This window comes from Etheostoma spectabile, chromosome 7 (assembly GCF_008692095.1).
Source record: "Etheostoma spectabile isolate EspeVRDwgs_2016 chromosome 7, UIUC_Espe_1.0, whole genome shotgun sequence".
Taxonomy (NCBI): domain Eukaryota; kingdom Metazoa; phylum Chordata; class Actinopteri; order Perciformes; family Percidae; genus Etheostoma; species Etheostoma spectabile.
In genome coordinates this window covers 26,924,657-26,948,870 of record NC_045739.1, presented here as the reverse complement: position 1 = coordinate 26,948,870, position 24,214 = coordinate 26,924,657, and the positions used below count along the sequence as shown (strand labels likewise).

The window sequence follows — 24,214 nt, the reverse complement described above, 5'->3', positions numbered from 1 at the left end:
GTGCAGGCCATGGGAGATGTTCAACTTCACTTTCATGTTCATCAAACCAATCTTTCCCCAGTCTTGCTGTGTGTATTGGTGCATTGTCATCCTGATACACGGCACCTCCTTCAGGATACAATGTTTGAACCATTGGATGCACATGGTCCTCCAGAATGGATCGGTAGTCCTTGGCAGTGACGCGCCCATCTAGCACAAGTATGGGGCCAAGGGAATGCCATGATATGGCAGCCCAAACCATCACTGATCCACCCCCATGCTTCACTCTGGGCATACAACAGTCTGGGTGGTACGCTTCTTTGGGGCTTCTCCACACCGTAACTCTCCCGGATGTGGGGAAAACAGTAAAGGCGGACTCATCAGAGAACAATACATGTTTCACATTGTCCACATCCCAAGATTTGCGCTCCTTGCATCATTGAAACCGACGTTTGGCATTGGCACGAGTGACCAAAGGTTTGGCTATAGCAGCCCGGCCGTGTATATTGATCCTGTGGAGCTCCTGACGGACAGTTTTGGTGGAAACAGGAGAGTTGAGGTGCACATTTAATTCTGCCGTGATTTGGGCAGCCGTGGTTTTAAGTTTTTTGGATACAATCCGGGTTAGCACCCGAACATCCCTTTCAGACAGCTTCCTCTTGCGTCCACAGTTAATCCTGTTGGATGTGGTTTGTCCTTTTTGGTGGTATGCTGACATTACCCTGGATACCGTGGCTCTTGATACATCACAAAGACTTGCTGTCTTGGTCACAGATGCGCCAGCAAGACGTGCACCAACAATTTGTCCTCTTTTGAACTCTGGTATGTCACCCATAATGTTGTGTGCATTGCAATATTTTGAGCAAAACTGTGCTCTTACCATGCTAATTGGCCATTCACATCCTGCTCTTATTGGTTCAATGTGCAATTAAAGAAGATTGGCCACCAGGCTGGTCCAATTTAGCCATGAAACCTCCCACACTAAAATGAGAGGCGTTTCAGTTTCATTGTCCAACCCCTGTACATGTTATTTCACAGTTTTTTGTGAAGTACATAATTCCACATGTGTTCATTCATAGTTGTGATGCCTTCAGTGAGAATTTACAATGTAAATAGTCATGAAAATAAAGGAAACGCATTGAATGAGAAGGTGTGTCCAAACTTTTGTCCTGTATGTATGTATATATATATATATATATATATATATATGAAAAAGTGCACCTTGTTCAATTGTATTTGTCTGTCCTGTTTGTTAAAAAAAAACAATACAATAAAAACTTGATTTAAAAAAAAGGAGCACAAAACGGCGAAAACAACCACTGCGAAAAGGGTATTTGACAACAACTTTGAATGGACCACGAGGCTGGCGAGGCAAGGCTGAGTCTGTATTTTTCAGACAACCGCAGCTACAGACTGTAGTTGGAATCCTCTCCAGTGAAATACAGTCACACTTTACACCGTTTAGTTGTCAGCAGCATTTTAACCGTGTTTACTCCAGCTGCTAGCTAACGCTAGGCTAACGTTACCTGCTGCTAAGTGTAGTGTTGAATAGCGTCAACAATGCATGCATTGCCTGCGTCAATAATTATTACCTCGGTCAATTAATTATTCGGTTGAATTAATCTTGTTTAGTCACATTCACTTCCCCGTCTCTGAGTTCTGCATTTGAGTGCAAGCCAGCTAACCTTAAAGCGCCCATATTATGCTAATTTTCACGATCATAATTGTATTTTGAGGTTGTGCTAGAATAGGTTTACATGGTTTCATCTTCAAAAAACACCATATTTTTGTTGTACATTGCTGCAGATCCTGTTTTCACCCTGTATTTATGAGTCTCTGTTTTAGCTACAGAGTGAGACATCTCACTTCTATACTATCTTTGTTGGGAGTCACACATGCTCAGTATTTCGATATTAGCATTAACTGACTGACTACTACCGGTACTGTAACAGAGGTTAATCGCAGTCATAAACCAACAGATAATTGTCATCATATCTTCATTTTTCTCAAAGCTCTTTTAGCTCATTGTTTTATGGCCCATTCATTGTGTTTTAGTTTATTGTAGACAGTTTACTTGGTGACCGCTAACAGCTAGCAATGTTAACAAGCCAGCAATAAGTGATACTCTTTTATCAGTGCAGAAATTATTCTATTGCTTCATGGCTTGTAACATTGTTGACTCACCTGCGGCAGACAATGATTAGGACAGTGATGGCAATGATGAAGACTAGTCCTGCAGCAGTGGAACCTATGATGAGGGGGAGCTTCTCCTGGATACTGGAATTATATTCCTCTGCAGGTAAAAAGACAGAAAACCCAAGAAATGTAACTCTTTTTCAAATATGGAAGTGATCCAGGCCTTGATTAGCTACCTATGCTACAGAGCAGACATATGACTGTCATTCCTACCTTCCGTCATGGTTTGGAAGTACATTTTGCCACTAAAGCGTCCAAATCCAGCAACAGTCCGAGCCCGAACCTGAAAGACGTAGATGGTTCCAGGCTTTAAGCCTCGTATGACTGCAGTGTTGGTCTGACTCCTCGTCAGAGAGGAGTTCCAATCTGCCTGGTTCTAAAAAAAAAAACAGGGATCAGAAAATTACACATCATAAAATAATTAGACAAACACTGTAATTAATGATGAATTACTCATCATCAGCACTGATGTACCTTCTCATAGTACTGCAGTTCATAGTCCAGGATGAGTCCATTGGGCTGATCAGGCTGGGACCAGGACAAGGTGATGCTGTTAGGGCTTCTGTTGACCTGGTGGATGATGGACACTGCTGATGGCGCTGAGAACAAAACCAGGGAAAGCAAAGTTAGAGCTGGAGAGTAAATACTGACAAGTAGACAGGCTACTAAAACGGAAACTATTAGTGAAATTATAAGGGAAACTGTTGGACCGACTCATGATCAATCAAAGTGAATTTCTTTCATTTAGCTGTAGCTTTTATCCAAAGTGACTTCCAATAGTGCATTCTATGGAGCCCCGGGGGGACATGGAAGGGGAAAAAAAGAAATAAGAAAAATAAATAAATAAATACAAATTAACAAACAAAAAAACATGTACTGGGGACAAACATGTTTGCAAGATTTTGACTTTGTTTTGCGAGATCTTGACTTTGTTTTGCGAGATAGTTTAATTTGCGAGATCTTGCAAATCCAACAAACAATAAGGCTGACCTAGCTAGTTAGCGCGCTGCACGCTAGCTAGTAGCACGACATGTTTACATCTTCTTGGTAGTTTAAATACATTTGTTCATTTTGATACGTATGCAAACGATCAGGAACAATTAAAACACAATGTTTACCATTGAGTAAATATTTTATACATTGAAATGGTGAGTTCATGAGTTTGCCACATAGCTACCTAGCTATACCATGGATGTATTAAGAGAACCAACTAGCTATATTTAGAGCCAAACAATCAAGCATGTTCTACAAAACCTTAGGCACTGCAATGGGGCACAACGTCCATTATACACTTCACTTGGCATTATATAGCTAATGTTATCAATACATGGTATTTACTACCTACAGGGTGTATTAATTGTCATGCTATAGCTACTACGTGCAGCAGGTAGGTGTAGCTTATGCTGCGGTTGCGAGATCTCGCAAGTTGCCCCAGATTTTTTTTTCTTTTTTTTTCATTTATTTCCCATGAACCTCCTTGGCACCGTAGCATTCGACTGGTAGGTAGGTTCAACTTGACAGCAAGATACAGATAGACATTAGCTCAAATCACTAAGTCCACCTGATAAGTGCAGATTATCCATGTAAGGTTATGAGCTCACCCTGTTGTGTGTGTTGAAGTGTATGCAAAACGGACATGTTAGCACTCCATTGACAGTTATTTCAAAGTGTACTGTTGACCAGGTGCTGATAGGCCCGGCGCGGATCAGTCCAGCTACGTGATACAAACTGCACGTGTCCACAGCGGTGCAGCACCGTCCACTGTCCAAGCCTAACATGTTGTAGAACATTTCGGCCGTCTGTGGGGGTCACCCAGCCCAGGGTTTTCTGGTGGTAGCGGAACAGGGACCAAAGTAAAAGAATTGAGGATCATACTCAAAAGCGCTGAATTCGTAGAAGTAAGAACATCATTGAGTTCATAGTTTATCTTTCCTTAACCTTTGTGCCAAGCTCAGTAATGTGTTGGTTGCTTATGCTCTGTGCGCCCACTTATGTATTTACGTTTTTGGGAAATAAAGACTATTTGTTCTTTTATAAACATAAAATTAATTATTTACAGTTACATTTAGAGATGCACCGAGGTTAGAGAAGCCAATAGTGGCCCAACGTTGCAGTATATTAGTATATATGTATAGTATATACTGTATAGTATAGATAGCTCAGATGTGTTTCATCAGATTTTGCTCATGTTTACAACTTGTGCACATCAAAATATAACTCCTCCATCTCTGTTGTCCGACATTGGAGAGTTGTAATCTAGTTGCTGTGCATGTTATTGCTCCGCTGATATGGGGATTCATTCAGACCGTCGCACAGACACAGACGCCCATTTGGGTCTCTGGTCTCTGACAAAGTTTAGAGGAGGCTGTACGCTCTCTTCATCGGAGGTCTGCACGGATGCAACGCCTCACTGCCCACAGCAGAGCGAGTCCACAGCCGCGCTGCTCACCTCTATTTTTACAGAGAGAGTGGTCACGAAGCGACGGTCGGGTCTGTGATACTCAGAGCTCATACCTGGAGCCGGGGAAATGCACCTGAGATGGATCGTAAAAAAAATGTTCTCAGTTTGCGACAATTCGAAACTTCCACAGACAGGGAGCGCTCTTGAACCCCTCACAGTCTCTGAAAACACAACTAGTCAATCACGAGTGGCAGTGGCACAACAGGTAGATCTATAGATAAACTCATCTTTCAGAAATTTGACCGACCGGGTTGACACTTCAGCGTGAGAAATCGGGAGTGTGGGATCTGTGCGCGTGTGAAAACCAGTCAAATGCGTGTGTCTCACGGCCAATGCGTGAGAGGTTGGCAGCCCTGCTATACTTGTAAGAGACACAAGAAAGAAGCTCATGAATGAGCATGTTGCTACAACAACACAAATTAGCACTGTCAACAGTCAACAACAATGTTCATTATAACACTTCACTTTGGCATGTATTTATTAGTAATGCTTATCAAAATAAACAATGGATATATTTAGCTAGACAACTAAGGAGATGTAATTATGTCATGCTACTAGCTAACTAACGTGCAGCAAGCTAGATAGGTAGGTTAGCCTTATTGCTTGCTGGATTTGCGAGATCTCGCAAAAGTGTGTGTCCCCAGTACGTTTTTTTTTCTTTTTTTTCCTCTCATTTATTTCCCCTCCATGAGACCTCCTGGGCTCCGTAGCATTCGACCATGGTAGGGTAAGGTACAAACTCCGAACAGCAAAGATCACAGATAAGTACATTAGCTTCAAATACAACTAAGAGCCACCGATAAGTGCAGAGTTATGCCATGTAAAAGGTTGAGTGAGCCTCACCAGCCTGGTTGGTGGTGATGTTGACAGACGTGTACTGTGGCGAATAAGGACTCTGTTCAGACACTCCATTGACAGCTTGTATTTCAAAGGTGTACTGGGTGTGAGCCAGGAGGTCGCTGATGTGGACGCGGGCGTCGGTCAGTCCCAGCTGACGTGGTACAAACTGCACGTTGTCCCCACAGCGGGTGCAGCCACCCCGTCCACTGCCACAGCTCTTACATATGATGTTGTAGACAACATCTTCTCGGCCACCGGTCTCCTGTGGTGGGCTCCACTCCAGCCTCAGAGACGTCTCATTTACCATGGAGATGACGTTAAGTGGAGCTGAAGGAACAGCTGGAAGAAAAAGGAGAGAAGAAAATAATACGTATACTATACTTCAAAAAGCGCTTTTTGTAATTGTAAGGAAGGCTTGCAACAATTCATGATTCCTTATTTGTTTCTATTTTCCTTTACTACAGCTGCAAGAAACTGTATATGTTGTTGTTTTTTTGCATTCATTGAAACGTAAGTAGATGTTCTGTACTATCATTCACAAAAGCCTGTATGAGAAAATAGGTATACAAAGTACAAAAGAGAGCAGTGTTTTGTATAAAGTACATCAGTGTGTTGTTCCTGCTTTGAAAGAGAAATTCATGGGTGTCATGTGACCTAATGGCGGCATAGTCGGTCTAAGGTTGAGCTCTATATAGTGACCTGCTGTATTAATCTTTTTCAAGATTCTGACCAGAGATTTTTTTACTAAACCAGGACGAGAAACATCCTGATTTCCCAACCTGTTGTAGATGAGTTATTAGCCAGTGGACATATCACAGTTTTCTCAGTCTCCTTTTTTTAAAACTCTACACAAAAAAACAACAAAACTGCACACACAAAATGCTAAATGCCTAACATCTCCTTCAAAATGAAGCATTTTTCGTTATAGTACTTTTTTTGGATATACCATGTACACACTGTTCTAAATCTGAAGCTCTTTTGTCTTTCCTAAGCTTATATCTCCATTTACATGTTCTAGAGTGAAAGTATCTTTGGTAATCTTATAGTAAAAACTGAATTTATTTATTGGGCAAAACGTTACTTTTTTAAGAGTTGCACAGTGTTGTATACAGTAGCATTAAACATGAAAACAAAAGCAGTTTTTCTCAATTGCCAAAACACTAAAACCCATTGGCTGAACAAAGTTCTCAGTTAGCTGAACTCATTTAACTAACTGTGCAGTCTGTTGTCAATACCTCAAACCATTTCACCTGTTAAAACACAATTTGCAGATCTCACCCAAAACTCTAAATACATAAGAAAAACTTTAATGTAGGAGTAGCATTTTTACAAGAAACTCACTTAACCATAGCGGATCAAGTAAGGCTCCAGAAAAACTGTGTTGGACAGATTTTCTATTCTACTTTTAACACTAAGGCACAGGGAGTGCCAATATTGATCCATAAACCTGTATTGTTTACGCCTTCAAAAACAATCTGATCCTCAAGGACGCTTGACCCTGCTATAGATAGCTCAAATCCTACAACTTTACCACATTCCAAAATGTCACAGGCTCTTTGTGATTTCATGGATCAAACTGGCTGTGTGGACCTTTTTCTACTCACATAAAAAATAATTATCTTTCTTTTCACACGTCCATCATAAATACAGTAGAAAAGATTATTTTTATTGACAGCACATTCCTTCTTTCTGTAAACAACGTAGAGTATACTGCCACAGTGGAATCAGACCATGCACCCGTCATTCTTGATCTAGTTTTCTCTCAAAATCCAACACAACGCAATAACTGGAGATTGAATACAGCCTTATTGGCAGACAAACAGTTTTGTGAATTTGTATCTAAGGCAATTTATATGAGTTTTTGTTATTCAACAGATCAGACCTAAGATTACCATGTACTTCATGGGAGACACTGAAACCCTTGCCAAAGAAATCTTTGATTCCATCCAGAAAATGCAAAGTGGTAAAACCCCATGGCCGGACGGCTATCCTGTGGAATTTTACAAGAAATTTTAAATCTTGACTAGCTCCCATTCTTCTTGAAATGTTCAATCATTCATCAAACCTACCACAGAGCCAAACAGAGGCATCTATCTTACTGATTTTGAAACCCGGTAAAGACCGGCTTGAGTGTGGGTCATATCGGCCAATTTTACTTCTAAACACAGATATAAAGATATTAGCCAAACTCCTTGCCTCAAGATTAGATACTGTAATGCCCCGTATAATCTAAATGGACGAAACAGGATTCATGAATGACCACTGCTCTTTCACAAATATTCGTGAACTCTTAAATGTTGTGCACTCTCCAGCGTCCGGGTGGATTCCAGAAGTGCTTGTCTCCCTGGATGCAGAGAAGGCATTTGATAGAATCCAGTGGGGTTATCTTTTTGCCGTATTAGAAAGATTTGGCTTTGGTTCTAATTTTATTTCTTATATCCTGCCTGCCTATCCTGCCTTCCCCAAAAGCATCAGTAATAACTAACAAATTAGCTTCCCAACTTTTCCCTTTGTCAATGGGCACTAGACAGGCTGTCCCCTCAGCCCACTTCTGTTGTCATTAGCTATAGAGCCTCTGTCAATTAAGTTGAAAACATCACGTCATACATGGGCTTCTCAGGATGGGAGTTGAACATATAATTTCTCTATATGCAGACAATTTATTGCTCTATGTATCTGATCCAGTGTCCTGTGTCCCTAATACTGTAGAAATGTATTTGGGCTTTTCCCTGGTTACAAATTGAACCTATACAAAAGTGAATGTTTTCCACTCCATAATTTGGCTCTTCAGATTTTGGACAATGAACTCCCTTTCCGTATTTCCAAAATTGGCTTTAAATGCTTAGGCATTCAGGTCACCCGTAACTTCTCTGATCTTTATAAAAAGAATTTCAAACCCCTCATGAGAAAGCTTGATTCAGACTTTCAGAGATGGTCAGCCCTATACTTATCTCTTACAGGTGGAGTTAACTGTTTACAAATGAAAGTTCTACCTAGATTTTTGTATTTGTTTCAGTGTCTCCAAGTATTTTTGCCCAAATCCTTTTTTCAGTCTTTAAGTAAGTTCATCTTTTCATTTCTGTGGGATGGTAACAATCGTAGAATCCGGAAGGAATTCCTAGTGAGACCCAAGAGCCAGGCTGGTCTAGCGCTTCCCAATCTAAGGAATTATTTTTGGGTGTCAAACATACAAAAGTGTGTATGTACTGGTTTTTAGTCTTGAGAAAGGGAATTGTGCCAAGTTGAAGCAAACCCCTGCATATCAACATCTCTCTTTGCTTTGATTACAGCAAAATTACCATTTTCTCCATCACAGTATACTTCAAACCTAGTACATTCTACTCTCAAAATATGGGCACAATTTAGGCAACACTTCCAACTTCTTGACTTCTCTATGTGTAGCCCTATTTCTAAAAAACACCTATTTCCTGCAGCCAGATGATCATACCTTTACATCACAAAGTTGGTTTTATTAGATGTAGTGACTTTTATATCGATTTTTTTTTGCAGCTTTAGTGATCTTACTAAAAAACGGTCAGATTTATTTAGATATTTTCAGGTCCATCACTTTATTCAAACATGGAGCTCAACCTTTCCAGCCTTACCAGTAAATTCAGAGTGGGACAAAATCCTGTACAAAGGCCAGATTTCAATTATATCCAACACAATCTTTTCTCTTCAAAAGGTGTCATTAATTAAAATCAGAACTAATTGGGCTGAACAGAATGCGGATACAACTGCACTGCCCAACAAAATTGTATGCAGGTTGGTTCATATAACTGCCGCGGTTAATGTGGCACCGTAAGGTTAAACTGGATTGGTCTAAGGTCAATTGACAAAGTGGGAAATGTGGGGAGTGTGGATAAGTATATACCTATTGCTTTAGCTAGTGTATTATCAAAAGTGCTAACTGCTGCTAATTTTACAACAAGCTAACTGCTTGTTGTAAAATTAAGTATTTGGGTCACATCTTAACGGATCACATGTCAGATGATGAGGACATGTGTAGGCAGCATCTCATGTTATACATACAAGCTCACATGCTCGCCAGGAAGTTCTCTTGGTGTTCTGATATTGTCAAGATAAACCTCTTTAAAAGCTTATTGTACTGCTTTTTACACTGTCCCCTTGTGGGTCAAGTTCAAAAAGACAAGCTTTAATAAGCTAAGGGTCGCTTATAAGAATGTTTACACATTCTACTCAGAAAACCAAGATGGTGTAGTGCAAGTGCATTTTTTTTTGCCAAGCAGGAGTTATTACATTCTTTGCTTTACTGAGGAATCTAATGTATAAATGTATAGGTCGCCTGAATTCTTCTTGTCATTTTACTAATGATTGACCCAAGGTTCGGGGCTTTGCGATACCAGTCACCCTAATGGGATTACTGGTAAAGCTGTCTTGTTTAATTGGTGTCTGTTCTGTTGTATCTGTCTTTTTTTCAGATTGTGTTTTTTTTTTATAACAAAAATGCAAAATGCGGCAGATTATTACATAATAAGGGTGTTATTAATATAATGAAGGAACATTTTATTAGATTTTAATGTTTTATTAGATTATGTGTAGTTATTACATAATGTGTTGCTATAGTCCGTTTTCCAAAATGAACCATAACATAGGCCACTTTGCCAATCTAATTTCTTTGTGGTGGTGTGATTACTGTTCACTGTAAATGGTTCTGAAGTTTCTGTTTCTAACAGTACTTGGTAGTGTGTACGCTGCCATGATGTGTAGATACAGGAGATGCTGTTGGTTTGTGTGGTAGAGGGTTTGTGTGGTATTTATAAGGAGGATTTGCATTTTGCTTTAGAAATTAGCTGTTGTTTTGTTTGTTTTGCTCATTATATTGCTGAAGTAAAACTAGCATCTTATTTTTCTTTCAATTTTTGCTGGCATGATGATAAATATAACTTTGACTGGACTATAACAGAGGACACAATATCCCCCAATGAGTGAAGTTGGGTTCAGAGGGCTGAGGTTTAAGAGTCCCAGTGTGTAAATGATCTGCATGACATCATCACACAACACAATAGCAAGTTTAATGACTGTGTTTCTTGCCGATAGAATAAGCTAAGTGCTTTGAGATAAGTGTAAGCAGCCTAATGTTTTGTAGCGTTAGGTGTTCATATCAAATGATTTGAGCTGCTGTATGCAGCAGGCACACTGCTCTCCATGAATGTGCTCTCATTTCTGTGCATACATACTTGTGCAGGGCATCTGTGGAGGGTCAGAGTCAGCGCGGTAATAGCTGTTGCGACAGACACAGTTGGTGGCTCCCTCACTGGTGGTTCGGCTGTTAATGGGGCACTGAAGACATTGGTGGTCTCCCTGTGCAGCCTTGAAGAACCCTGATAAACAAGCTGTATGGAGAAATACAACAGTGGGGGAGGGGCAGGGTGCACAGAGGAAAGAAGAAGGACAGGGGGGGGGAAATTAGACTAGCAAGCTTATGAACAAAGTGCATGTAAATATACATGGTACAAGAGAAAAAGATCCAAAGAAAAACGGTCCAAAATGTCAACTTCATAGTAAATTGGCTATTGGCTGCTGAGTATCAGAACCATCAATATTAGTAGTCACATTCTAAAATCCTAAGTTCGGAGGGTTTTCATCTCTACATTTTCCCCACAGAGCATACGATTAGCCGTGATAGCCTATACACCTGCATCTCAAAAAGGTCAGCTCATTGAAGTGACATGTACTGGGTCTCGTTCAGATGATGTCAGTTCTGCTTTCCACAGGTTTGTAAATCATTTCAGAGCATGTGGAGCTGAGGACACGGTCTGGGATTACAAAAGACAAGAAAGAAAGAATAGGAGAAAGCAAGAAAGCTGTAGTATTCTATTAGTATTTTTGTTTTGTATTCCTCTGTGAATGTATGATACTACTTTATTGGATTTTGGGTTGATTTATCAGGCACAGTGCACACTTGTTATGAACCAGAATTAGCCTGGAGGATATTTTAAATCCACTGTCCCTGGACTGGGGGTAAGAGGTCAGGTTAAAAAGAGAGAGTATTCAGGATTAAGCTATAAATAATATATATCGCTTTGTCCATAAAATAAAAGTTTATTATACCAATACTAAAAGACAACAAGTAAGAGCTAAGCCAACACTCCTGTGCCTGGCTCTCCTCGTCTCAGTGCTTTTCTTCATTTCTCAAGGCTTCAAATATTCACATGATAACTATTAAACAATATAATTTTGTTTAGTTCCCACACCTGCCTGCCTGCCTGCTCGCCCCTAGATTCACCTGCCTGTTTGCTCTTTGCCCGCCAGCCTGTCTGTCCGCCCTGCTCCCTGACAGACTATCGTCTGATTCTCTTCAAGCCTGGAATTCACGGCAACCTCCCCAATCCTTTGGCTCTCCCTGTCACTCAAATAAATTCTGCCTGTTCCCTTAACCGTTGGTGTCCGCATCTGAATCCTTCCTGTGTACCAGAACAACTTGCAGCTTTCCACGGCGGTGGGGGTCTCCCAGCAGTTCTTTGACTGAGCTGCCCTGTGGCACAGAGACAGATTAAAATCTGGCAAAATCTGCCCCTAAGAGTCTGAATTTTTGTTCAGTTGCAAATGTCCCTTGCGCCAGAGTTTTATCAAGAAGCATATGCACCCCGGCAAAGACGCGGCTTTGTCGGACCAAGATGGCCGTGCTGCGATGCCTGGACCAGATGTGCAACTAATTTGGACTGATATATGCACCTAATGTAGATGATCATGCATTTTCTATAGCTATAGAAAGAATATTATAAGCAATGTTGTTGTAAAGGGCCATTTTAACTTAATAGTGGATCCAGTTTGGGACTAAATTGAGATGGAAACACACAGGGTCCCCAGAGCTTCTCTCACATTACAGAGGATGAGTAAGATTTTAGGCTTGGAATTGGAATTGCAGAATTTTGAACCCAGAGACTATACTTTTTTTTTGTCAGTGCACAAGACATATTCTTGGATAGATGTTTTTTTTTTTAAATGTCCAAATCTCTGGCTACCTCTGCTATAGGATGTGTGCGCATTTTAGCTCATTGAATATTAATGAGAACTTCCTGCAGGCTTTCTATAGCACGCTACAATGTCTTGAAACAAGGTAACCAAGGTAGTTTTTCCACAAAAATGTTACAGGGTCCACGGTAGAACTTATAGATTACCACAAAGGAATAAAATACATGTGGCAAGGCACCTTTAAGAGAAGGAAATGTTAAAGTATGTGTTTCTGATACATACAAGTGAGGCATGTTTGAATAACATTATTTGACTTTGAAACCATGATACTTTAATTCTTTGAATGAATTTCATGATTTGATGTCATGGTTGAGGCATATGAACAAAGATGTATGTTGGTCTATTGTTTGCTTAATATCAGTTTTAGGCAGTTTTTTTTATCTGTATAAATTTAAACTGTAGGGCTGCCAACTCTCACGCATTGGCCGTGAGACACACGCATTTGACTGGTTTCACACGCTCACACGCCACACCCCCGATTTCTCACGCTGAAGTGTCAACGCGGTCGGTCAAATTTCTGAAAGATGAGTTTATCTATAGATCTAGCGGTTGAGCCACTTATGATCGAATAGTTGTGCTTTCAGAGACTGTGAGGGGGTTCAAGAGCGTTCCCTGTTTGTGGAATTTTCGAATCGTAGCAAACTGAAAACATTTTTTTTCACGAGCCATCCCAAGTGCATTTCCCGGGCTTCAGGTATGTGCTCTGAGTATTACAGGCCCGTCCGTCGCTCCGTGACCACTCTCCCTGTAACAATAGAGGTGAGGAGCGCGGCTGGTGGCGTAGCAACTTCAGTTCATTTTAGTGGACTCGCTCTGCTGTGGACAGTGACGCGTTGCATCTGTGCATAGACCTCTTTTAATGAGCGGCATACAGCCACCTCTAAACTTTGTCAGAGACCCAAATGGGCCTCTGTGTCTGTCAGACGGTCTGAATGAGATCCATCATATCAGCGGAGCGATGGCATGCACAGCAGACTATACTACAACTCTCCATATCTCCGACAACAGAGATGGGAGGAGTTATATTTTGAATGTGCATAAAGTTGTAAACATGAGCAGAAATCTGATGAAACACATCTGACCTATACTATACTATATACACAACACTGCAACGTTGGGCCACTATTGTGCTTCTCTAACCTCGGTGCATCTCTAAATGTAACTGTAAATAATTCATTCAATGTTTTATAAAATGAACAAATAGTCTTTATTTTCCCAAAAAAGTAAATTCAGTAAGTGGGGCACAGAGGATGAGGGCCAAACATTACTGAGCCTTGGCACAAAGGTTAAAGGATTAGAATTTATGTAAATCAGTGGTTCTTATTCTTTAGAATGTCAGTGGTCTTAATTGATCCCTCAACATTAATTTAACTTTGGGTCCCTGGTCCCTACACCAGGGACCTCTGGACCTGTTCACCACAGACCCAAATCTTCTCAGCTGTTGCTGACTTATGGTACTGTCTCTTCATGTGGTTCATTATGTTTGGCACATTGTCTGGGTCAGTTCTTATATCATAAGAAGTTAATAATTTAAATGCTAAATGCCCTAATACCTGTTGATACTACAACAATGCTAAGGCTCTTAACCCTACAGTTTTGCAAATATTATGTAAGACTTGATTTTTTCCATTTTTTTGCACAAAATTCTCCAGAAAGTGCCATTTTATGGTTTATTTTTCAAAAGAAATTCCTGGGAGGGCATACCCCTAGACCCCCCTAGAGAGAGACCCCCATCCCCCCATACACAACAAATCACAATTTAAACCCTGAGGGATAAAGATGCTGAAAGAGCCAAAGAAATTGCTTTGTACGCGGCAAAATATGGGTTGCCCCCCCAAATCTCACTCCAAGGTTTTGGGAAAAGTTGGCAGCTCTGAAACTGTTCAGATGTATGTGACTTGGACGCAATGTATTTTGAATATTGAGTAGGAAAAAAGGCAAATAAATCTCCAGCAGTTCATAACCACTTTCACCTAATATTTCAAGATAAAGTCTTAATATTTCAAGATAGAAAGTCCTAATATTTCAAGATAGAAAGTCTTAATATTTCAAGATAGAAAGTCTTAATATTTCAAGATAGAAAGTCTTAATATTTCATAATGTTGTAATGTACTGAACTACTGACAGCTTTTGCTTTATTGCTTAAGGCTTGTTTCTGCAACAGCTCATTGAGTATCAGATACAATGAAAACTATTGAGGAAATATTTTCCTTTGACATTGATGCAGTATTAAACGAGATCGCTGCAGTCGGGAGTAGAGAAACAAGCTGCAGCGTGAGTTAATAGGATATTTGTCCAGCTTGTATTTACGTTCAGAAAAGTGCTTGTTATGCTACTGACAGACTCAGATTAATATTCTAAGTGTCTGACAACATTATAGAAAGGATTTCTAAGGAGGTCGACCTTTCTGTTAAAGATTAAGATTGTTTTTAAAACAAATTTATTGCGTAATAGCGTTCGCTGAACCCACCAGACTCCATGTAAATAATCAGTGATTTTAGCATCGTAAAATACGGCTTCTAAAACATCTCTGAGCTCTGAGCAGTGCTGGCTCTGGCGGTCTGGAGCTTGCGTGTGTATGGTGTGCAACTATCGGCTACGTTTGGTCAATGTTTTCTTTCTTTCATTCCAATTTTGGGTCTGTCAGTCACAGTGAAAACTGGGGACATTTCCGGGGACAGATCCAGCCGGGGACAGGTCACCAAAACCGGGGACGTCTGGTCACCCTATCATAGGATGCCAGGTTGAGGTGACAAACGGGTTGAACGTTGTATATGGTGTGTGGGTTGTGCCAATAGGATGCGTTTCATACAAGATCTGGCAACTGGTCAACATTACAAAAACATATTGGTCCAATTATTTATAAAGGAGTTTGGGCTATGCAAATTACGCGAGTTTCCCGGGAGAGATAGGGCTAAAAAACGGGAGAAACCTGGGAAAAAACGGAGTGTTGGCAGGTATGCTCTCCGTTGATCTATTCCACAGACAGTTCAGAATGCTCTCTCTACCAATATAAGCTGCTCTATTTTAGGCTACAAAACGTGCATCCAGGCTAAAACTGAACTGTGCGATGTTGTCAGGAGTAAGCTGTAAGCAAAACGGAAGTTCGGCTAGCTGCTAGGCCAATGTGCAAACTCCATAGAGTAAATGTGCCCACCTCAGCTGAGAATATAACGGTGCATTATATTAACCATTACATGTAGATATCACAAGTACCCACACCTAGAAATAATTCATAAAAATTGGACACAAAAGAAATCCCCCATATATTTAATGGGCTGTCCATCCTCTTGTGCAAAGCTGAAGTGACAAGAAACGTAAGTTTTTTTCCTGGATAATCTCTTGAATATAGAAAAGAAGACAGCTAATGATGATAAAACAATAATTACTGTTTTCATTATGCTACATTTCATGTGGTAGTAGAGCAGCACTGCAGGCTCCTTACCTCTGCAAACTGTACCGTTCTCTATCGCCTCATACCCGGCTTTGCACATGCAGCGCCCGATGGGTACCATCCACTCGCCATCCCCGTTACAGTACAGCTTGATTGGTACATCCACCTCTTCCCCATTAGGAACACACACCCCTCTGGCTGCCACCAGAGAGGTGCTCTCCGCCCCAGACAGAGTCTCGGAGAAGATGGCCCCGTTGTGGATCACACTGAGACATTTCCTGTAGAAGACTCGAACAGCGATGAGTGACATGCAAGCGCCATAATCCTGGAAAGCGAGGTAGAAGCCGTTGCGCGAAACAGGTCCAAAGCTTCGAATTTCACTGTTGATGTTCATGATGCGGCCACCAAGATCAACCTGAGAGAAGCTCTCGTCAGCCGCTATAGTGTCCACTTTCACCCAGGGGTTCTCCATCCAAGGTGGGGACGATTTAGTGGCTGTGTCCGAGTCAGACTCATAATAATATAGGTTGAAGGTCTCCTTGCAAGAGCCAGGGACATTGGGTATGGAACTACAGTCGCGTACTGAGAACTTCATCTGGACATGTATGCGCTGAGCGCCACGGCGCCGGATGTATTTGGTGCGTACCCAGTTGTTCTGACTGCTATCGAAGACGTTGCACACCTGGTATGTTCGGATGGTGTTCATGTTTTCATCATAGCCACTAACTTCTTCCCACTAGAAGAGAGACAAGAAAGAAAACTATGTATTCAGTGACATACAAAAAATGTGCAAAAACAGTCACCCAGTAACAGTTATTCTTAGGAGCAGTACTCCAACCTACACCACAATTACAGCTCGTTGGTCAAAAACATACAGAGACGAGAGAATGGAGGGATAATAGAGAACTGTAAACAAGTACCCCACAACCCCCCCCCCCCCCACCACACACACACACACACACACACACACATCCAAACACACACACACACAGCTTACAGCTAAAGTCTGTACACTTGGTACCCTGCCTATCCGAAGTGGATAAACAGACAGCACAGACATGGATGAATGCAGGACTACTGCCCATGAAAACTTGGCTGTGTGTTTGGCTATGTTCAGACTGCAGCTCTTAATGCTCAATTACGATTCCTTTTTTTTTTTATACAGACTGTTCTAATTAGTTTTTTAAATGTTGCCCCGAACTGGGCACGGCTTGAAAGTGACCTGCATGCACAAAAGATTAATAAAATGTAGAGCTGGGCAATATATCGATATTTTATCGATTATGTAGTATGAGACTAGATATCGTCTTAGATTTCGGAAATTGTAATATGGCATAAGTGTTGTCTTTTCCTGGTTTTAAAGGCTGCATTACAGTCTTTGAACTTACAGACTGTGGTAGCCGTTATATTATTGGCCTTTACCCACTCAGTCATAATATCCACATAACTGATGATTACTTATCAAAAATCTCATTGTGTAAATATTTTGTGACCAATAGTCAACACTACAATGTTGTTGCGGTATTGATATTGAGGTATTTGGTCAAAAATATTTTTGGGTGCAGTCCCGTGGGTCTGCTTGCATTATTACTATTATTATTAGAACTAATTCTAGTTTTTCTACTTAATTTGTATTTGTGTTATTATGATGTGTGTACATTTTCTTTTCTTTTTTGTCTTTTGAGCTGCTGTAGCACAGGAATTTCCCCAGTGTGGGATTAATAAAGGCTATCTTATCTTATCTTATCTTATCATCATGCACGTTCATCATGCCTAGTTAAAGCGCCCATATTCTGCTCATTTTAAGGTTCATAACTGTATTATAAGGTTTTACCATAATAGGTTTACATGGTTTCATTTTCAAAAAACAAAACACCCTTTTTTTGTTGTACCGCACATTGCTGCAGATCCTGTTTTCACCCTGTCTGAGTAGGTCTCTGTTTTAGCTACAGAGTGAGACATCTTACTTCTATACTACTCTCTACTGACTCTTTGTTGGGAGTCACACATGCTCAGTAGCTAGGTAAGATCCCGTCAGCTAGATAACTCTTTCTCCAATTTTGGTCAGTACAAGGCAGGATTAGCGGCACTTGTGAACAAAGTCACCATTGTACATTCCATGTCACCTGCAGAACAGGGACATGGAAGTAGTTCTTTTGGAGATTATGGTCAACTAGTGTGTTTTGTAGCAGTGTTTTACCATTGAGAACAAGCTAGCATGTCACAGTTAGCCACCTTGTCTCGGCTAGTGACGTAGAAAGCCGTGCAGATTTTGAACAGCTCACCCAGAGACTGAGGCAAGGGGACATTTCAGAAAACAGCATGGATAGTTTGTATGCGTGTGGAAGTACCCGAGAAACAAAACAACACCCAAATCCCAGAAAAGTGATTTTCTTTCATAATATGTGCGCTTTAATTAACTCTGGATTCTGTTATTAGTGCATGTCACAACTTTTAAAACACGAGGACTATTTAATAGTTTGGACTGGTAAATTGACATATTTTTTTACCAACATGTGAAGTCTATGGGAAAGCACATAATCACTCTAGAGTGATGTCAGGGTTGCATAAATTCCAATCTGACCATTCAGATTGAGGTCGCATTAAAAGGAAAAAGAAAATCCAACCTTTATTCGATTTGGAACACATATGAAAGTGGCCCAAATTGAAACTGGAAAAGATTGTGTGCCATGTGACTTTGGCTGTTCCACACTGTCATGAAAAAAATCGGATTAACCAAATAATTCAGATTTGGTTACTTTGGCCTGCAGTCTAAATGTAGCCTAAGCCCAATATGAATGAGGAGCGGCCCATGTGTTCCTGTCTCTGGAGATGTTGACAAAATAGTGTTAGTGTAAGTCAGCCTTGGTTTGGACCGTGACTTAATGCCTGAAGAGAAATTTGAATCTAAGGCCAGACCAGTTGGGTAACCAGTGTGTGATATAATGAAGATGGTGATGCACTATTTTTGGCAGTCAATATAAAACAAATTGATATACTGTAGTATATAATCTTGTAGGTAAAAGCAGTTGCACATGGTGTACGACAAATTTTGAGCTTTTGGACAAAATGATCGGTCAATTCACTTCTCAGGCGAAGTCCTAAAAATACTAATATAGTGAAATGTAATCCTGTCCTACCTTTTATGCATCAAAAGAATTGAGTTATCTATGCTCTCTGCCATGTTCACATTTTGGAGAATGTCATTTATATTTCCTCATTAAGATGCATCAGATCCCATCCACTATTGATCAGGATATTGGGATGTTTTTAACGGCCTGACCCACCGAATGGGCAGAATCGCTTCAACCACGTAGCTCGCATGTTGTTTGAATTGTGTAATATATTCAGGATAGGATTTTTACTAGAGCCTGACTGATAAAGGATTAATAATTATGAATTTAAAATGTATGGGATATAGGATTTTTTTTTTTAAATCCAGAAACCCGTAATAAAACAAACATATACCCCTAGCATTATAGTTATTTGTAGTTATTTATGAGTTTCTCACTAAAATAGAAGGATGATAATTTGTTTTATTGTCACAACAGAACAGTGCAACATCAAAATATATTAAAGTTCTGATAAATAAAATGTATAAATACAAAGTTAAGTTATGAGACTTAAAGTCCTTTGAACAAAAACACAATAACAAAAATAATAATCAGTGTTGCCAACAAGTGTAGAGCGCCCTCTGGTGGACAAACTATGCAACGCCAACACTCATAACATGATTGTCCGTCCGTTTTTATTTTAATTTTTAAATATTAATTCATCAGAAACTTTTTTTTGTTTGTTTTATCCTGGATTTTTAATGCACATACCGATAGATAGGGAAATGCTTAATATTGGCCAATAATATCGGCTCTAATGTTTACATTACACACAGAATGCGGTTATTCATATCTTTGTACAGGCTCGCCGACAGCTGTGTGCTCTGACCGCATCCACCACTTTTTCTTTCTCTCTCTCTCTCTCTCTCTCTCTCTCTCTCTCTGTCATGTAAACAGCATATTTATGGTTGGATATTCCGAATAAGGGCTTTTTTCCAAATATTGCATTTTACAATTAAGACTTGTGACATTCCAGTATTACTTAGGTTTTAGAGGCATCCTTTATATGTACATGTATACATTCAGAATATGAGTCTCAATCAGGGTTTTTACCCCAGTTTATGGCCAGTTTACGACCTCTTGCCTGTTTACGGCTTATGGTCAGCTCTGTGCGTTGCTACGGTTGCTGTACACAAAAACAACCAGCCTCCAGATTGCAAGGAGGAAAAACACAGCTACTTTGAAACATTGATAGAAGACTTGGATATCAACAGGCTTTTGGATATATCAAGATGGTGGTTGAATAAATGAAAGAGAGATTGCACGCTCCAACAAGTCTTCCACCGCTCGTAAACTTTGTAAAAGTCCTGTTTTGCATGACTACATATAAACGTAATATTCACTTTCATTAGCCATGGAAACGGCTCAGTCAAAATATTGCCTTTTTTCGGAATAAAGGCAAAAAATCTGTAATATTATGTGCTTGTAAGCGCAATCATTGTTCTTTCATTTCAGGTGTTTCATCCAAAAGAGACTGATGTGTCTGGTTCTCCAATCAGCAGACGCTCATCGTTTGTAGTGAAGTCGACACAGCCCCTGTCACATTAAGTGTTATTGTTCACAGTGGTTTGTTCCACTCACCCCCTGTGATGGGTAGATGGTCCAGCCCAGCTCTGCTGTTGCTGTTGTTGAATCCATCAGTACTTCTGCAGGGGACAAAAATCAAAAGGTCAGTTTAAAGAAGTAGTTGATCTAATAAGAAACTGTCTCAGCTGGCATTCCTTCTGCACAGCATGAAGAGCCTGCTTTCTCAGTAATCAAACCCCTCAACAGCAGCAGGTCAGTGTTATGCTGAGGGTACCCGCCACTGTGTTATCATACTCTCTGCGAATGTTGCCATGCTCTGTTGGTTGCTGTGTCTCACTGTAGAACTGTCCGCTTATTTGTCACTGGCTTTTATCACTGATTGTACTTCCAATGCTTTTATTATTAACTTCTGTGCTTTTTGGCGTAAAGGAGGATGATGGGTAAAATTTAAGCCATCCTAGAACATCCCCTGTCACCCCCTCCATGGCGAGCTGCTCACTCCGGATCATCTCGCCATGGAGCAAACGGAGCGCTGCAGGCTCTGCTATGTCCCTGCTGCATCATCATACAAACACACACACACACACACACACACACACACACACACACACACACAGAGTGAAAAAAGTTGTAATTTTCCTTGTGGGATTAACAAAGTATAATTTTTTATTATTATTATTATTATTATTATTATTATTATTATTATTATTATATGACTTTCCTTGTATTTATGTATGGTTTGCAAATCTAGGAACTGCTGGGTCCGTGAGATGAGAGAAGTGTATGTGCGGTGTGCACACCATTCATTACGGCCAAGCATGCAAAAAAAACAAAACCGCAAAACAGCATCTGAATAACGCGCAGAGGACTTTAAACTAGGTTTTTCCTGGTCTGTGGTGGAATTTGTTCCGAAACTGCAAGCGCAAGTTCATTCCCTAATTTATCAATGTGAGTCTGTGGAGGGAAGCTGTGCTTTGGGTGCAAATTAGGAACGATACATGTGTCGGTGTACAAAGTCAATTGGGCTGGGTGCAAGATAGGGCCCAAAGAGTTATGTCAGTGGGGGTCTGGGGCCTTGTTGGTGAGGCTGACTACAGAGGGGAAGAAACTGTTTGTTGTCTATGTTTATGTCTGAGGTCTGGGTCCTAATGGACTTAGCGTCCTGGAGAGACGGCGGATTGCAGCCAATCACCTTCTTTCTCAGCACAGCAGACGATACGCTGCACTATGCCCTTGTCCTTAGTAGTGGCAGCACGTGAGGATGGACTCGATGATGGCAGTGTAGAAGTGAGCCAGCATTGTTATTGACAGGTTGAACGTCTTCAGCTGCCATAGGAAGTACATCCTCTGCTGGGCTTTTTTGACGAGGGAGCTGATGTTCAGTTGAGATCCTGGGACATGATGGAGTCCTGGAAGCGGAAGGACTCCACAATGTTGACTTTTGACAGCATTTAGCTCTAAGTTGTTATCACTGCACCAGGTCACCAGGTCACCAGGTGGTAAATCTCCCACCTTTAGGCGGCCTCATCATGTAGTTGTGTATCTGTCTGAGCCCCAGAGTTATTGGCTGAAATCTGCTAATGGTGTGGTTAGAGGGACCTCGTATGAAATCTGTCTCTGTCACTACATCCTGAAGCCACTGAGCGAGGTCCATAATCTCTGTGCCATCTCCCCAACACCAAGTTTAAACCATGTCAAGTGAAATCAGGCTGCTAGCACAGTGTATGTAACACATCTTTAATTATTCACCATTTCCTGACAGTCTGCTGCTGCTGAGCAAAGCCTCTTGCTGAAGTAAGAGATTATTCCAGATGTGAGTGGCTACAAATCACAGCGCACGGATTATCACGGGCGGCTTCCATCTTCATAAATCTAATTTGAAAAGACTTTTAGGTGACAGTTGTTTCATTGTGGCGCTTGTATTGCCTGCCTATCCACTCCTTAGATGCACAAATGCACAAACACAATTTTCACAGTTCAATGAGCCTATGCATAACTGTAACTGTTAGGCCACAAACAGAGCAGAAGGAATTCACAACACGCTGAGAACAGAAACCACAAGTGTAGCATTCACACTTAACGTGGTGGGTCATTGGTCGACACAAAATGGCAATTGCCATTATTTGCCTGGAGGAGCTGAAAATGTTAGTTGGTGAATCAATTAGTCGACCAACAGGAAATGAATGGCAACTATTTAATAATTGGTTATTCAATTCAATGACCAAACATTCTCTGGTTTCAGTTTTTTTTTTCAATTTTCAAATGAATAAGTAGAAAAAAATAAGCCCTATGCTGTCATGACTTTCATACTGAACCCATCTTGATCAAAGGGGTACTCCAGTGATTTAGTATTCTACTTCCACGAGATGAAAGGACTCAGATGAGTGTTTATAGTGAAGGAGCAGAGGCAGAGACATCTTTCTATTTCCTAGTCAATTCTCAAAACACTAGATCCAATATTTCCAATAGAAAAAAGGTTTTATTAGGTCATCTCTGCCACAGTATGTTGAAAACAAACCGCTTGTTGTATACCAGCTTCTGCAACATCCTTTCTGATTGTCTAACCCATGCTGCATCCACAAGTTGTGTACGTTTTCTGAAAACAACCACTTCACACAGTGGTTGGCCAGGGCCCTGTTTCAGAAAGCAAGTTTAGTGAAAACTCTGAGTTTGTTAACCCTGAGATGAGGGAAACTCAGGAAAAGGGTTTTCTGTTTCAGAAAGAAAGGTACCTTCACCTCAGAGTCAGTTACTATGGTAACTGAGTCTGGGAACCTAACCTGGTCAGAAGCAGGTTTTCTTCTCTCAGTCTCCTCCCGCTGACTCAGCGCTCTTTCATATCCTCATTCATTCATTCAGTCTGTATCAGGTCTGTATTTTGGATTACATATTATTTGAGCGGTATCATTTTTCTTCCCAGTCTGTTATGCAGCCTATAGGCTACATTACCTCATATCACTAATAGAGCCCAACCGATGTTTAAGTCCAATACAGTTACAAATATTTGGTTATTTAAAAATCCAATATTCCAATAAATAAAAAGAACTTCAGAAACGCGTAAAAAATCATAAACAGATTTCCCTAGCATTAGTTATTTGTAGTTATTTATGAGTTCTCACTAAAATAATATGATAATTGGTTTTACTGTCACAACAGAACAGAGGAACATCAAAATATATTAAAGTTCTGATAAATAAAATGTATAATTGGGAAACTTAAAGTCTTTTGAACAAAAACACTATAACAAAAAAAATAATAATCAGAGTGTTGCCAACAAGGGACATTGTAGAGCATCCTCTGGTGGACAAACTATGCAACGGCAACACTCAACATGGTTGACCGTCCGTTCTTATTTTATTTTTTATATATTCATGAATGAATGAATAAGTTAAAAAAATCAGCCATCGTGAATGCTGATACCAATAGTTCGGGAAATGCCTAATATACCCCAATAATATCGGCCCGCCGATATATTGGTTGGGCTCTAATTACTAATGCCACCCATCTTGGACATACTCTCCCAGCAGATTATTTGTGACACATTATACACATGATACAATAATTTTTTTGCAAATGGCAGATTTCTTTACAACATTGGTGATGCGGAGCATATTAGTAACTCGCTCTGAAACTTGTTCTAAACGTTTTTGTACAGTTTCCCGGACACAAACCTGTAAGAGCCATTAAAGGAGTTCCACAGTTGGC

At 40.4% G+C, this 24,214-nt stretch overlaps 1 protein-coding gene across 2 annotated transcripts in view; it reads right to left on the bottom strand.

The window, feature by feature from the left end:
* LOC116691960 (ephrin type-B receptor 2) overlaps positions 1 to 24,214 on the bottom strand; it is a 56,643-nt gene that overhangs the window by 12,501 nt on the left and 19,928 nt on the right. For both annotated transcript variants that reach the window (XM_032519895.1, XM_032519896.1), the window contains exons 2-8: positions 20,564 to 20,628; positions 15,921 to 16,605; positions 10,678 to 10,833; positions 5,480 to 5,815; positions 2,650 to 2,774; positions 2,389 to 2,551; positions 2,164 to 2,272 (exon numbers count right to left, since the gene is read on the bottom strand). In XM_032519895.1, coding sequence (XP_032375786.1) covers positions 2,164 to 2,272; positions 2,389 to 2,551; positions 2,650 to 2,774; positions 5,480 to 5,815; positions 10,678 to 10,833; positions 15,921 to 16,605; positions 20,564 to 20,628 — 1,639 coding nt within the window. The remainder of the gene's footprint in view (positions 1 to 2,163; positions 2,273 to 2,388; positions 2,552 to 2,649; positions 2,775 to 5,479; positions 5,816 to 10,677; positions 10,834 to 15,920; positions 16,606 to 20,563; positions 20,629 to 24,214) is intronic.